General features: G+C 49.8%; 1 protein-coding gene across 2 annotated transcripts in view; it reads right to left on the bottom strand.

The window, feature by feature from the left end:
* The window catches only part of DDX6 (DEAD-box helicase 6), a 247583-nt gene that overhangs the window by 185398 nt on the left and 46393 nt on the right, over positions 1–15792 (bottom strand). For both annotated transcript variants that reach the window (XM_085645872.1, XM_085645873.1), the window contains one exon: positions 13029–13175. In XM_085645872.1, coding sequence (XP_085501998.1) covers positions 13029–13175 — 147 coding nt within the window. The remainder of the gene's footprint in view (positions 1–13028; positions 13176–15792) is intronic.

Genomic DNA, 15792 nt, shown 5'->3' on the forward strand with positions numbered 1-15792 from the left:
ATTTTGAGGATGGGTCTTTGTATTCGAAAAGGAGATTCATCATTTAATGTTAAAATGAAAAAAATTTACAATATTGTATTGTACTGTAGGATTAAAATCTCCAGCAGTGTGTACGGAGTCTAAGGTGCTTGGCTACATTTAAGGTTCATTCTAGTGCCATAATTCATCCATGCCCTACAAGCAGACTTCCTGAATCTACTATGCCACCCAGTTCCTTGACATGCCATACATTCACTGCTCCATATTTAGAATAAACAAATACCCCTTGATACAGGGAAGGCAGGGTTAATCAAAAACCCCTGGTCTGGACTTCCATTCCATTATCCACTTCAGGAATCCTTGCTGAAGGATCCGTTAGTGTCTCAGGTCCACAAAGATACGAGGGCTGGATTATAAGGTTCCATTATCGGCTGGTAAAACCTCAAAACTAAGGACACGATGTGAGAAAGTGGCTCTGTATATACTGTTCCCAAATAGTTAGTGTGTATAGAGTCCAGTCCCCAGAGGTTTGGCAGAGGCTAAAGTTAGATATCACCTTACTCTCTAAAGTGGTAGCTTGGTCAAGCAGTAAGGCAGTATCAAGAATAAAGCATTTGTTGTACAGTCAGCAAATGGTCTCACACACTCAGAACTGAACTCTAGGCCAATGGTTTGTATAAATATACGGTTTAATTTTAGAACCAACAATAGGTATCAAAATATGCTTTCTCAGAATGAGAGGCTTTAGATAAATACTTTTGCAATAAGCAATTGACTTTTGTAGGTAATAGTTACAGGTTGCTGCAATAGGCAACACAATTTCAAACAATACATTGAGCTCAATGTGAATTTTAAGTTATTTGCAATAGATTACTTTCAGGATTACTTTTCTAATTCCAGGACTGGATCCTAGATTCAGTCCTGGGACAGGTCTTGGAAACTAGTACATTTGTTTTAGTTACTGTTGTGATTTTTAGGCAATATTTTGCTATTTTAAAAGTTGACACTTAGAAGAAATGTAATAGAAAAACAGTCAATGATTCCCTATGACAGAAAATTCAAGTTACAGATAAAGTATGTTCTCGTTACTTTTGTAATCCAGGGCTGGGCTCCTAGGCTCAGTACTGGGACCTCAATCTAAAACCGGTACGTAATTACGTTTTCACAGTTTGTATGATTTTTAAAGAATATTTATAGTTTGCAAAAATCGACACAAAAGAAATTTCACAGAACAGTCAATGATTTCCTATGGAAGAAAATTGGGTTATTGGTGAGTATGGTTGTGAGTACTTTTCAGGCTCAGTGCTGGGCACCAAGACCCAGCACTGGGACCTCTAATAGCAGGTGAGTATTTCCGTTTGTTACTTGGGTGATTTTAGGGGAATATTTTAAGTTTTAGAAACTCCACACTTATAAGAAATTTCAGAAGAAACTAGTCAATCTTACCCTATGGAAGAAAATTGGGTTATTGGCTTTTGGGTAACTACTCTACTGGCAGAGTTTAAGGTTCTGGGCACAGACTTGGGTCTCCCAGGGTCAGGTTGGTACAGTTGTTACACCCTCAGCGGCACTGGGGCGGCAGGGTGCAGAGTGAGTTAGGCCCAATGTTATCCTATGAGAGGCAGGGGGGCCTTGGTTGGTGGCTGCTGACTAACAGGTCATGCGGCTGTGAGCTGGGCTCCTGGTCACTTGCTCAGGGAAAATGGGGAAGTAGGTAGGAGTAGAGGTTACACTGCCACTCTGGCGGCTGGGTGCAGGGTGCTTTTGAGTCTTCGGGCACTCAATGGATTTCAATGGGAAAGCTCCAGGATGAACAAAGGCTGCAGACTCTGGGACGCAGATTCTTCAGGTGCCAACACCACTTCGAGAGGTAAGTTGGGTAGTTGGAGGATAGTTAGGTACCCAGGAGTCTGACACAGGGGGCTGCAGGGCGCCAGGTGCAGGGGTGCCATTTGGTGTCGGGAAATCATACCCTCTGTTGATCGCGATTGGGGGGGGGTCCTCTGGTTCTGAGGCTGCAGGTGTCATCAGGAGAGTCAAGGTGAGTCCTTGGGTGCCGGATTCGGGGTCAATCGCGGGGGGGGGACGTCCTCGGGGTCTTTGTTCACTTCGGCACAGGCCAGACTTGGCAGGTGCAGTGTGCAGGGTTTGCGGTTCCGGGCTGGTGCCAGGAGTTAGAAACTTGCTTTGAGCAGAGCCACTGCTCATGGGAGTCCCAGATTCTCAGAGTCACAAGGTAGCCAGGTTCTCCAGGGTTTGTGAGTTTGCTGGCCACAAGAGGTGCCGGGAATTTAGCAGGAGTAGGTTCGAGGGTCGACAGGCCCGTAGGGCTGGGGCCAAAGCAGTTGGTGTCTTCCTCTTAGCAGCTGCACGGCAGGTCTTTCTTGCTCTTTGTTTTTTCAGAATCTGGAATCTAAAGAAAGAAGGTTCAGGGTGCCCCTAAATACTAGATTTAGGGGCGTTACAGGTAGGTAAAGGGCAGGGAACAATGGGTCCCTGCCCTGGGGTGGGTACACCCCCTATCCTGCCACTCTCCGGTGGGAGGGGGGCAGTAGCATAGTCCTGATTGGGCAGGGCTTCCCATCTTCAAGATGGCGAGTGCCTGGAGATGGGCTTCACCTCGCCTCCCCCACCTGGGAGGTTTCCAGCCAGTCTTCCCGCCAGAGAGGGGGGCAGAACCGATGGGGGCCAGTTTGCTGGGTACAGCAAGTGGTCTGGAGAAGCTCACAAAGGCGGTATGCCTTTGAAGGTTCCCCCCCCTGCCCATCCTGGGGGAGAAGACCTAGCACCTCGCCCAGGATTTGCATTGTTGCAGGCCCAGGAGAGCGGGGGCTCTACACCCAGGGGTCCAGCAACATGTCTGCGGTGTGGCATCCTAGGCAGCCGACCAGATGTGGATTGTAGGTTAGGTTTCAGGGGGCATCTCTAAGATGCCCTCTGTAGTGCTTTGTACATTAAATCCCACACTGGCATCAGTGCAGGTTTATTGTGCTGAGAAGTTTTGATACCGAACCTCAGTCATCAGTGTTGCCATTATGGTGCTGTGGAGTTCGTGTTTGACGAGCTCCCAGCACCATATACTCTTAAATGGCAGCACTGCACACAGTGCCCAGGAATGGACCTGGGTACTGTAAGGGTACAGAGCTCATGCTCCTGCGCCCACACCACTGGCATAGGGCACCCAGGTAGACGGGTGGCTGATGTATGCCAGGGCAGTGTAGGTTGTGGCCATGGCACACAGGGATGTGTTGTGAGAAAGTGGCTCTGTATATACTGTTCCCTAATAGGAACAGGGTGTACAGAGTCCACAGTCCCCCAGAGTTTGGCAGAGGCTAAAGTTAGATCTAACCTTACTCTCTGAAGTGGTAGCTTGGTCGAGCAGTAAGGCAGTATCAGAGGACAGTGTAAAGCATTTGTTGTACACAGTCAGCAAATGGTCTCACTCAATAACTGAACTCTAGGCCAATGGTTTATATATAAAAATATATTATTGTTTTATTTTAGAACCAACACTTGGCATTAGAATATACTTTCTCAGATTGAGATGCTTTATATAATCACTTTTGCAATATGCAATTGACTTTTGCAAACAGTTACAAGTGGTTGCAATAGGCAACACTATTTTAAACACAACAATGCATCGAGTTCAATGGAAACGAATAGTTTACCTGTCGGTGTAGTTTTGCAGCTTGAAGATCTTTCTGGATTCACTATGCTGTGCATTATTCCGCGAGCTTGTGGTTGGGTCCGGATTCGTAGTCTTTTTTTTTTGTAGCCCAGGTGGGCGGCGACGAACCACCATTTGGTGCACCTCTCGTGACATCGTCGTGCTTCCTGCGGAAGTCCCACCTTTGGGGCGCCATCTTCGGGTTCTTTTTTCCCTCTTTTTTTCTTTTTTTTTTTTCTAAACCCTAGGCGATTGATTATTCCTTCATGTCCATTTTTCTGTACGTTTTCATTCCTTCTGATCTTTTCCATTTTACCCCCTCTTCCTCCAGCCTCATCTTCCTGGCGGAGGCGGGCGGGTTCGCTAGTGAATCCAGAATGATCTTCAAGCTGCAAAACTACACCGACAGGTAAGAAACTATTCGTTTTGCAGCGTGAATCTTTCTGGATTCACTATGCTGTGCATAGACTTTGTAGCGGTTTTCCTAAATTTGTGGCGGCTGGGTGGTAGATGAGCGTTGGTCGTTGAAAATGTGTTGAAGCACCTTCTGTCCAACCTGTGCTTCCTTGTTCATCTGAATGTCCACGCAGTAGTGTTTCGTGAACGTGTGCACATATGCCCAAGTTGCCGCCAGACATCTGTCCTGGATGGGCGTGTTCGCCAGGAAGGCAACGGTGGCCCCCTTCTTCCTTGTGGAGTGAGCCTGAGGCCCCTCCGCTAGCTCCTGTCCAGCCTGTTTGTGGCAGAATTGAATAGTGAGGGCAATCCATCTTGCGATTGTGCCCTTAGTCACTGGTCTACCCATGAAGTTAGTAGCAAAGGACACAAACAGCTGCTTTGATTTCCTGAGTTCCTTGATTCTCTCAATGTAGTGCATCACCGCTCTCCTAGCGTCGAGGGTGTGCAGCGCCTTTTCTGCGTTTGAAGTCGGGTTTTGGAAGAAACTTGGTATCTGAATACTCTGATTCATGTGGAACGCCGACACCACCTTGGGCATGAAGTGTGGATCTGTCCTCAGGACTACCCTGTCCTTGTGAATCTGAATGTAGGGTTCCTGTAGTGTTAGTGCTTGAAGTTCGCTCACCCTGCGTAGCGAGGTTATGGCCACTAGAAAGGCCGTTTTCATCGTTAACATTTGCAGTGTGGCCTTGTGAATGGGTTCAAACGGTGCCTTCATGAGCTCCGTCAAAACCACATTCAGATTCCATGCAGGCGGCGGCAACCTTTTCGGAGGGGCCATTCTTTTGGCTCCTTCCATGAATCTCTTCACCACCTGCGAAGTGAAGAAACTTCCACCTTTCTCACCTCTGGTGTAGGCCACGATCGCCGCTAGGTGTACCCTTAGGGAGCTCGAGCAGAGGTTACTCTTTAGAAGGTGTGTGAGGTACCTCAGTACTGTTGAGTCTCTTGTCATTCTGTTTTGCAGGCCCTTCTTCCTGCACCACACAGTAAATCTGTCATTTTGCGCTGTAGCATTTTCGTGTAGTTGGTTTCCTTGCCTCCCGTAGCACCCGCATAGTGCTAGGAGGCAATCTAAGGTGCGCGAACTCTAGGTCTTCAGGAGCCATGCCGCCAGGTTGAGGGTCTCTGGCTCTGGATGCAGGACCTCTCCGTTTTGCATGGAGAGCAGGTCCCTTCTCCTCTCGAACCTGTATGGATTGCCTTGTGCCATTTCTTGGATTTGTGAGAACCATGTCTGCCTTGCCCACTGCGGAGCCACTAGGATCAGAGTCATGTTGCTGGTTCTGCACTTGTCGAGCACTCTGCAACAGGGGTATCGGTGGAAAGGCGTAGGCAAATGTCCTCGACCAGCTTATCCATAGGGCATTTCCCTGGGATTGCTGATCTGGTTGCCTGGACGCGAAGCTTTGGCATTTTGCATTTTGGCGTGTTGCAAATAGGTCCATTGTGGGAGTTCCCCATCTCCGGAAAAGCTTCTCCGTTTCCTGGCCATTGAGCTCCCACTCGTGCGATGCCAAGGTCTGCCTGCTTAGCCAGTCTGCCTCCACATTGTCCTTCCCCGGTAGGTGAATTGCCAGTAGATCTATCCTGAGAGGTATGGCCCATCTCCAAATCTCCTGTGCCAGAGAGGAAAGAGGAAACGACTGTTGTTGATGTAGAACATTGCCGTGGTGTTGTCTGTTTGAACCAACACCCTCTGGTTGTACAGGTGCCTCTGGAATGCCTTCAGGGCTAGCAGGATAGTTTTCAACTCGAGGTAATTGATATGGCGAACCGCATCTGCTGGAGCCCACAGACCCCTCACTCTGAGGTTGTCCATGTGCGCTTCCCATCCCTTTTGCGATGCGTCCGTGGTAATGGTCATTGTTGGATTTGGTGGTGTCAGACTTCTCCCTGCTGTCATGTTGTCTCTGTTCCACCAAGTCATCTCCTCCTGCACTGCGTGCGTAACAACCACTAGATCCTCCCAACTTCCGTTCGCTTGTGACCATTGCTGTTGTAGCCATTCTTGGAATGGTCTCATGTGCAGGTGTACATTCGGCACCAGCTGGATACACGACACCATCATCCCCATCATCTTGCTCACTGACCTCACTGTCAGAGCTCGCCCCTTCCGGAAGAGCCGCGTCTCCTTCAGTAGGGCATCTGTCCTCCTGTCGCTGGGCACCACTGTGCTGTTCAGGGAGTTGACTTTTGCTCCCAGGAAAATCTTCACCCGTTCCGGTTCCAGCGATGACTTCCCCTAGTGAATCGAGAACCCCAGGTTCGTCAGAGTGTCTGTTACGCGTTTTGCGTGCCTCTCGCACTTCTCGCGTGAGTCTGCCTAGACCAGCCAGTCGTCTAAGTAGGGGTAGACATGGATCCCCTGCCTTCGTAGGTGGGCCGCGACCGATGGGCATTTTGTAAACACCCTTGGCGCCGATTTTAATCCGAAGGCCAGGGTTGTGAACTGGTAGTGTTCCTGGTCGATGTTGAACCTTAGAAGGCCCTTGTGTCTTCTGTTTATTGGGATGTGCAGGTAGGCATCCTTGAGGCCCACGGTGACCATAAAGTTGCCATCTCTTATTTGGGGCAGTACCTCCTGCAGCGAAGTCATTTTGAACTTCTGCGTTCTGATGAACTTGTTTAGGTAACGCAGGTCCAGGATGGGTCTGAGGTTTCCGTCTACTTTCGGGACCACGAAGTAGTTTGAGTACACCCCTTTGTTGCGTTCTCTGAACAGCACTGCCTCGATGGCTCTTTTTTCTAGAAGTTTCCGTGTTTCTTCTCTGAGAAGGGCCAGTTCTTGATCCGATCTCTGCCTTCCCCTTGGTCTTCTGTTTGGAGGTCTTTTCTCCAAATCTACGCAGTATCCGTACTGCATGATGTTCAGTATCCACTTGTCTGTGGTTATACGCCGCCACTCCTGAAGGTAGAACCTCAGTCTTCCGCCTACTGGGGTTGTATGCTCGTAGGCCTTTGATTCTTCTCTCCCCCCTGATGTTACTGTACTGCACCTCACCCTTGGGGGCATGTCGAGGGTAGGCGTCCTCTTGCGTGCTGAGTCACTTTGATGAGGGCGGGTCACCCCCTCTCCTCTGGCCACGTCCGTTCCCTCTCCCGCGAAAGGACTGGCCCCGAGGTTGGTACTGCCAGTTTTGCTTCTGTTGGCCTTGTTGTCCGTGACTATCACCCTGCTGACCCTGCTGGAACGTCTGGTGCGACGCCCCTTGCTGGCTTCCTCCCCGACCGTAGGGTCTCCGAGGGATTGCCTCGCCTCATTCCCCTCAGCTGTAGGGCCCCCATGGACCTCGCCGTTTCGTTTTCTTTTTTCAGCTGGGTGAGTTTCTCGTCTACTGTTGCTCCGAACAGTGTCTCTCCGTTTAAGGGGGTGCTAAGGATGTTGTTCTGCACCTCCGGTTTGAATCCCGAGATTCTTAGCCATGCATGTCTCCTCTCGGTGACCCCTATGGCCATTAGTCTTGCCGAAGTCTCTGCTCCGTCCAACGCCGTCTTTATACAAGAGTTGGCGATGTTTTTACCTTCGTCCACCAGGTGCGAGGCTCTCTGGCGGTACTCTTCGGGGAGGTGCTTTACTAGCTCCCCCATCTCGTCCCAGTGTTGGTACTGGTGCCTATTGAGAAGTGCATTTGAATTCGCCATGCGCCAGTGCATCGCGGCGTTCCTCTCGACTTTTCTTCCTGTGAGGTCTATCCTCCTGCTTTCTTTATCAGGTGGCGGGCCCGAAGTTGCTGGTACGTTGGCCCTTCTCCTGGCCGTGGAAGCTATGATGGAGTCGGCGGTGACGCTACCTTTGATGTAAGGGGGGTCCAGGGAAGAGTGCTTATACTTCAGTCCTGGGCGTGATCGAACGGCAGGTCGCTGGTTCCTTGAAGGCTTCTCTCCCCTGATTCATCACACTTTGTAGCATGGGGAGGAATTGGCTCCTCGTCTGGATGGGGAGCAGGGTCTCTAGGAGGAAATCTGCTTTCGGCCTCTCTTCGTCGAGTTTGACGCCAAAGGCTGTCGCTGCGCTCCTGACCGCCATATTGTACACCCAGATGTCGTCGGGTGGCGAAGGCCTCGAAGGGTACGTGTCCACGGGCTCCTCCGGGTTTTCGGTGTTGAGATCCTGCCATTCGATGTCGTGGCTGGTAGATGGCGCCGAGCTGTAGAACGACTGCTGGTCTTCTTCCTTGGCTTCGCCTTCATAATAGGTCTCGTCTTCCTCTTCGAGATCTCTCGTCAGCCCCTCGCCGTCGAATTCGTCCTCGACGACTTCCGTCGGTGGAGCCGTTGGAATCTTGAATTCCTTCATCTTGGCGTCGAACTCATTCCTTTGAAGGATGTTCTCCATTTCGGCCTCGAGCCGCCTCTTTCTCCATCTCGGAGATGCTTTCGGCGTCGACCGTGGGTCTTTTCGACTGAACTTTCGTCGACGTCGACCGTTCTTTCTGCGTCGATCGTCCCGTTTCCTGGGTTGTCTTCAACGACCCTTGCCTTTCGGCGTCTTTCGGCACCAGGGAGTCCTTTTCGAAGGATCCGCTCGGCCTCTTGTCCATGGTTCCCCCTTTGGTCGAAGTTTTCGGCGCCGGGGCTCCCTTCGTGGACTTTGACTGATTTTCTCGAGTCACCCTCGTGTGAGGTATTTTCTGTTTTGAGCTCGACGATTCTCTTACCTCGTCCTTTTTTCTTGTCGGTCTACGACCGTGAAGTTTGGCTGCCTCGGCGACGTTGTCCTCATCGTCCGTGGAGAGGCGCAGATCGTAGAGCGACGGGGCCTTACCCTTGCCATCCATGCTGGCGTTGGCTCTTCTCTGCCGATCTCTCACCCGGAGCGTCTTCGGCGCGAAGGCTGAGCAGGCGTTGCAGTCCTTACTCTGGTGTTCGACCGGTAGGCAGAGGTTGCAGACCGGATGCTGGTCCTTCTGCGCGAACTTGTGGTGGCAGTTTGGGCAGAACTTGAATGGCGTCTTGTCCATTGCGCTCAGGGCCTCTGAGTGCGCATTCTCCAAGGTCGAAGAAAAAGGCGCAAAACCTCCTTTCTTCGCGCTCCTGATGAAATCTCTTCCTTTCCTGTGATATCTTCGTAGTATTTATCGACGAAACTCGCTTTTCTTTCTTCTTCCTTCGATTGTAATTCTGGAGCTTCCCGATGACGATCCAGACCCAACGGCGGAAAAAAGAATCTGAAGATGGTGCCCCAAAGGTGGGACTTCCGCAGGAAGCACGACGACGTCACGAGAGGTGCACCAAATGGTGGTTCGTCGCCGCCCACCTGGGCTACAAAAAAAAAAAAAAAAAACAAAGAAGACTACGAATCCAGACCCAACCACAAGATCGCGGAATAATGCACAGCATAGTGAATCCAGAAAGATTCACGCTGCAAAATTTCAAGTTATTTGCAAAAGTTTACTTTTAGGATTACTTTTGGAATTCCAGGACTGGATCCTAGATTCAGTCCTGAGTCAGTACTTAGAATCAAGTGATGAAAGTCTACTTAATTACTGTGATGATTATTAAACAATATTTAGCTATTTTAAAAGTTGACACTTCGAAAATATTTCAAAGAAAACAGTCAATTAATCCCTATGGAAGAAAATTCAAGTTGCAGGTACAGTATGTTCGTTACTTTTTTAATCCAGTACTGGGTACCTAGACTCAGTACTGGGACCTTCATCCAAAACAGGTAAGTAATTACGTTTTCAGATATTATACTATTTTTAAAGAAGATTGCAGAAATTGACACTTGGAAGAAATTTCACAGAAAAACAGTCAATGATTTCCTATGGGAGAAAATTGGGTTACTGGTAAGTACAGTTGTAAGTATTTTTCAGCCTGTGCTGGGCACCAAGATCCAGCACTGGGAGCTCACCTAAGAGCAGGTGAGTATTTGTTACTCGGCTGATTTTTGGTGAATATTTTAAGACTTGAAAAGTCCACACTTAGAAGAAATTTCAGGGAAAAAACCAGTCAATGTTAGCCTATGAAGAAAATAGTGATCGGTTTAAAGGCAAGTACTCGACTGGCAGAGTTGAGGTTCTGGGCATAGACTCAGGGGTCCCCCAGGGTCAGGTAGGTACAGTTGGTTCACCGTGAAAAGGAACAAAGTGGGGAGTAGAGAGGTACCACTCACAAGAGTGGTGGAGGTGGATACTTCCTCCCAGTCATAAGTTCATAAACATGGTGATCCACCCACAGATCGGTATGATATGTCAGAAACTCCCACAGAGGACATGTATCCCACAGTGGTGGAAAATACACATTAGTTGTTAAAATACCCCTCACACACCAAAAGGGCCCTTGGTGTCATGCTTCATCATAGTGGTCTTCCCGCCCCTCTACGGGACGGGGCGTGCTACGACCTACGTTTGCGTGGGAGCAGGGATATTAATGAGACCACTATGTGTAATGCAAGGGTGTGAGAGGAAGGGTCAGGAGTGAATGGAAAAGTGAATTAAAAAATACCTGGCTCTGTGGTCTAGAGAAATTATACCGTTTGAGCTGGTATTAATAAAAGGGTGAAGGGGAGGAGGAATGGATGCCTCAATGAGCTGTGCCTCCTAAGTGTGTCGACCTGTTTCGAAGCTTCCCCGTGCTTCTTCTTCAGGACCTTAAGGATCCCTTCCTAAAACTCACTGTGGGAGTTTGACATATCATACCTATCTGTGGGTGGATCACCATGTTTATGAACAGTTGGTTCACCCTCAGCAACTCTAGGGCAGCCGGGTGCAGAGATAGTTAGGCCCAATGTTATCCTATGAGGGATAGGGGGGCCTTGGTTGGTGGCTGCTGCCTAGCAAGCCACGCAGCTGTGGGAGCTGGGCTCCTGGTCACTTACTCAGGGCAAGTGGGGAAGTAGGTAGATGTAGAGGTTGCACTGCCAGGGCCACTCGGGCGGCTGGGTGCAGGGTGCTTTTGAGCCTTCGGACGCTCAATTGATTTCAATGGGAAATCTCCGGTTTAGAAAAAGACTGCAAGCTCGGGGACGAGGATTCTTCAGGTGCCACCACCACTTCGAGAGGTAATTGGAGTAGTTGGAGGATAGGTAGGTACCCCGGGATTGGGCACAGGGGGCCGCGGGGCGTCGCGTGCAGTGTTGCCTTTTGGTGTCAGGAAATCTCACCCTCTGTTGATCGCGGTAGGGGGGGGGGGCACCTTGTTCTGAGGCTGCAGGCTTCTTCAGGAGTGTCAAGGGAGGTCCTTGGGTGCCAGACTCTGGGTCACAGTCGCCGTGGGGTCGTCCTCGTGGTCTTTGTTCACTCCGGCACTGGCCAGGCTTGGCTGGTGCAGAGTGTGCTGGGTTCGAGGTTCCGGGCTGCTGCCAGGGATTAGAGGTAGGTTTTGAGTAGAGCCTCTACTCATGGGAGTCCCAGGGGCTTGTGAGGTTGCTGGCCACAAGAGATGCCAGGTTGGAGCAGGGTCGACAGGCCAGTAGGGCTGGGGCCAAAGCAGTTCGTGTCTTCCTCTTAGCAGCTGCAGGGCAGGTCTTTCTTCTTGCTCTTCTTTGTATTTCAGAATCTGGGGAAGGAAGGTTCAGGGTGCCCCTAAATACTAGATTTAGGGGTGTTACAGGTAGGTGAAGGGCAGGGACCAATGGGTCCCTGTCCTGGGGTGGGTACACCCCCTATCCTGCCTCTCTCCTGTGTGAGGGTGCAGTAGCCTAGTCCTGATAGGGTAGGGCTTTCCATCTTCAAGATGGCGAGAGCCCGGAGATGTGCTTCACCTCGCCTTCCCCACCTGAGTGGTGGGGTTGGCAGGCTGGCACATCCCTGTCCTTATTTGGGGTTTCCGGCCAAGCTTCCCGCCAGAGTGGGGGGTTGCAGTGGCCTGGGGAAGCTTAGAGGCGGCATGCCTTTGAAGCTTCCCCTGCCCATCCTGGGGGAGGAGACCTAGCACAGGATGTGCATTGTTGCAGGCCCAGGAGAGCAGTGGCTCTCCCACCCAGGGGTCCAGCAACGGGTCTGCTGTGTGGCAGCCTCAGAGCAGACGTGGATTGTAGGTTAGGTTTAAGGGGGCATCTCTAAGATGCCCTCTGGGGTGCTTGGTACATTAAATCCCATACTGGCATCAGTGTGGGTTTAATGTGCCGAGAAGTTTGATACCAAACTTCTCAGTCTTCAGTGTTGCCATTATGGTGCTGTGGGTTTGACGAGCTCTCAGCACCATGTACTCTTAAATGGCAGCACTGCACTTAGTGCTCAGGAATGGACCTGGGTACTGTAGGGGCACAGGGCTCCTGCTCCTGTGCCCACACCATTGGCATGAGGCACCCAGCTAGAGGGGTGGCTGGTGTATGCCATGGCAGTGTAAGTGATGGGCATGGCATACAGGGATGTGTGCCATGTCGACTTTGTTTTGTCTTGCACCCAGACACCCAGCCTGCAAAGGCAGTGTGTGTAAGTGTACAGGGCCTCTAAGGGTGGCACAATGAGTAGTGCAGCCCTTAGAGGCCTTCCCTGGTCACAAGGCCCTGGGTACCTAGGGTACCATTTACCAGGGGCCGACATGTGGCCAGGGTTTGCCAATTTGGGTTTTGTGTGTTTTTAGGGAAGGGATATAGGCCCTGGGCACCTGATTGGCAGGAGTCCAGGGCACACTCAGTCAAAGTACATTCAGCAAAAAGTGGGGGCATACCATGCAAGAAAGATGGCACTTTCTCACACACAATGGCATCAGTTAGTTCACCACTAGCACTGTGCTAAAAAAAAAACCAAGATGGGGACCCTTTGGGACATCACATGGTATGAATATAAAGGGGGTATACATGGAGTGCAGGGACTTTTCATAGACAAATGTCAAGTTAGCATCTGGAGATACTCTGGTAATCTATATGAACACTATTGCAGTTTAGAAAACTATACTAGGAGACTGTTTCACTATGTCTTAAGTACTATGCAACAACGTTAGGCATAAAAGCTATTTAAGCACAAAGACTCACCTGTATCGTCCAGCCTCATGATGTCATCACGCAGATTGGTTCCACCTGTGGTTGCCATCACCTTAACTCCACCCATGTGCTTGCTGACCTGGATGCAAATCTGGCTGACCTGCAGGGCAAGTTCTCGAGTGGGTACAATTACCATTGCTGAGGAAGAAGAAAAGGACTTTAAAAAGCATCAATTTCCCCTCGCACCCACCTCAATATGCAAACACTTGTGTAAACAGTGCAGTAGTCAGTGGCAGAGCACTACAAATAGAGCACTGCTAGTTAACCTACTCACAACCCGTAGGTCAAATGAACACCTACAGAGGGTAAACATGTTGCTACTGCTCACCAGCCAGGAAACTAACACTAAGCAGCTCAACAGAAACTAAGACTAGGATATATCCAAAAGAAATGAGCAAGGTTTTTTTTTCCAACATAAAGGACACTGACAACACTTGAAGCTTGAAAACCTCTACTATACTTGTCAAGAAAAGCCTTCACCCACCAAGGTACCTCAAGCCACTCCATACCACCATAAAGCCATTCACCTAAAAAGACAACCTTTTATGACCTACCCACTCATCACCTCTGGTGGTAGAAGTGGTTTCTGGGACCCAAACAGTACCAAACATTGTAAAGTTTTTTTCAGGAAGACACAAGAATTGCACCCAAGCCAGTCTGAAATCTCTGGGTAAACCTTCAGCTACCTCAAACTACTTCCCAAGAGCCCATACAAAACCATACCTCTAACAACTCACAACCAAGGAAAAGTGATGACTTCCTAAAACCCACAATGCACAATCCACCTTAGATTTTTTTACCCATGAAGGTGAAAGGAGCTGAAGTGAGGCGATGCAGGACATTGGATACTGGGGTAACAATGTATTTTAATTTATTTTTTAGTTTTATATAGGGAACTAGACCTGAAGGTTTCAGAGCGCTTTACATGAGCATCAGAAGGTTACAGACATTAATTTGTTAGGCACAAGGAGATCAAGTGATTTGGCCAGAATCACAGGATGGAGAGTCCCGGCCCAGATTAAAACGCGGTTCCCCAGCTCAGAGGTTGACCCTAGCCATTAAGCCACATCCTCTCCCCATTTAAGAGTCAAAACGTGTTAAACATGGGTTCTAATCCAGGGAGATAGCATGGCACATTAATTTACATCACTACAAGCAGACTAAGGTAAAGTTTGTTGCATTTGCTGCTGTAGACCACACACTTTGCACAGACTGAAATGCAGTGCCCTTCTTCCGAAAGCAGACGCTTGCAGATGTTTGGAACAAAGCCTTAAGCGTTCGCCCTATGTGTGCTTCTACCTAGGCATAAATGTCCACACAATGCTTGGTAAACAAGTTGATGCTACATGCTCGCGTGTCTGCAAGTGAGATTTTACCTAGGAAAGCCATAGTGGCTTTATTTTCATAGGTGGAACACACAAGGCAAGGAATGTAGTATGTGTTTGGCGTGGCACATTTCAATACAATTAGCCCATCTAGCAAGCCCTCTTTGGAAATGGGTTTTCCTAAGTGGGGCTTGCCAAAAGCTACCAAGAGTTGTTGTCTCTGTAAAGGATTTATTATGGTCAAAGTGCGCCCACGCCTTTGTCGGTTGTAGCACGCCCGTCCCGCAGCGGGACTGGAAGAACCAGATGACGCATGCCACCAAGGGACCTTTTGGTGGGTGAGGGTTATTTTAGCAAAACTTGTTTTCCTTTAATAGAAACAAAACTACTGGATGTGAGAAAGTGCCCTCTTTCTTGCATGGTATTCCCACTTTTTGCTTAATTGCTGATGACTGACTGAGTGCCCTGGGCTCCTGCTAATCAAGTGCCCAGGGCCCATGTTCCTTCCCTAAAACTGCATTGAAGCCTAAACCCAATTGGCATCTCTGGCCACATGTCAGCCCCTAGTAAATGGTACAACAAGTACCCAGGGCACTGACCAGAGAAGGCCTCTAAGGGCTGCAGCACTTATTGTGCCACCCTTAGAGGCCCTGTACCATGACTCACACTGCCTTTTCAGGCTGTGTGTCTTGGTGCAGAACAAAGTGAGGAGTTGACATGGCACACATCCCTGTGTGCCATGCACACAAACAACTGCCCTGGCAAACATCAGTCACCCTTCTAGCTGGTTGCCTTATGCCAGTGGTGAGGATACAGGTACATGAGCCCTGTACCCCTACAGTGCCCAAGTCAATTCCTGGGCACTTTAAGTGCAGTGCTGCCATTAAGAGTATATGGTGCTGGGAGCTTGTCATTATGGACTCCACAACACCATGATGGCTACACTGAAGACTGGAAAGTTTAGTATCACTTCTCAGCACATTAAACCCACACTGTGGGTTTAAATATAAAATGCAGAGGGCATCTTGGAGATGCCCCCTGAAACTCGACCAACTTCTAGTGACCTGACTGACCAGACATGTTTCTGGACCCCTGGGGGGTCTGAAACAAGGCACATCCTGGGACGAGGTGCCAAGCCTCCACCCCAGGATGGGCAGGGCTCACGAAGGAAAAGTTTTAAAGGCATGCCGCCTTTGTGAGCATCACCAGACCATTTGCTGCTTTCAGCAGCTGGTCCCCACTGGTTCTACCCCCACTTTGGGTGGAGAACCGGCAGTGAGGAAGAGAGGTGTGCCCACCTCTGCCAACTCCACCCCTCTGGTGGGGGAGGCAAGTGAAGCACAAGCTAGTGTCCCTGCCATCTTGAGGATGGGGGGCCCAGCCAACCAGGGACAGGCTCTTGCCCCCCTCCCACTGGAGTGGCAGAATAG

The sequence above is a fragment of the Triturus cristatus genome, chromosome 3_1 (genome assembly GCF_964204655.1).
Source record: "Triturus cristatus chromosome 3_1, aTriCri1.1, whole genome shotgun sequence".
NCBI classification, from domain to species: Eukaryota; Metazoa; Chordata; class Amphibia; order Caudata; family Salamandridae; genus Triturus; species Triturus cristatus.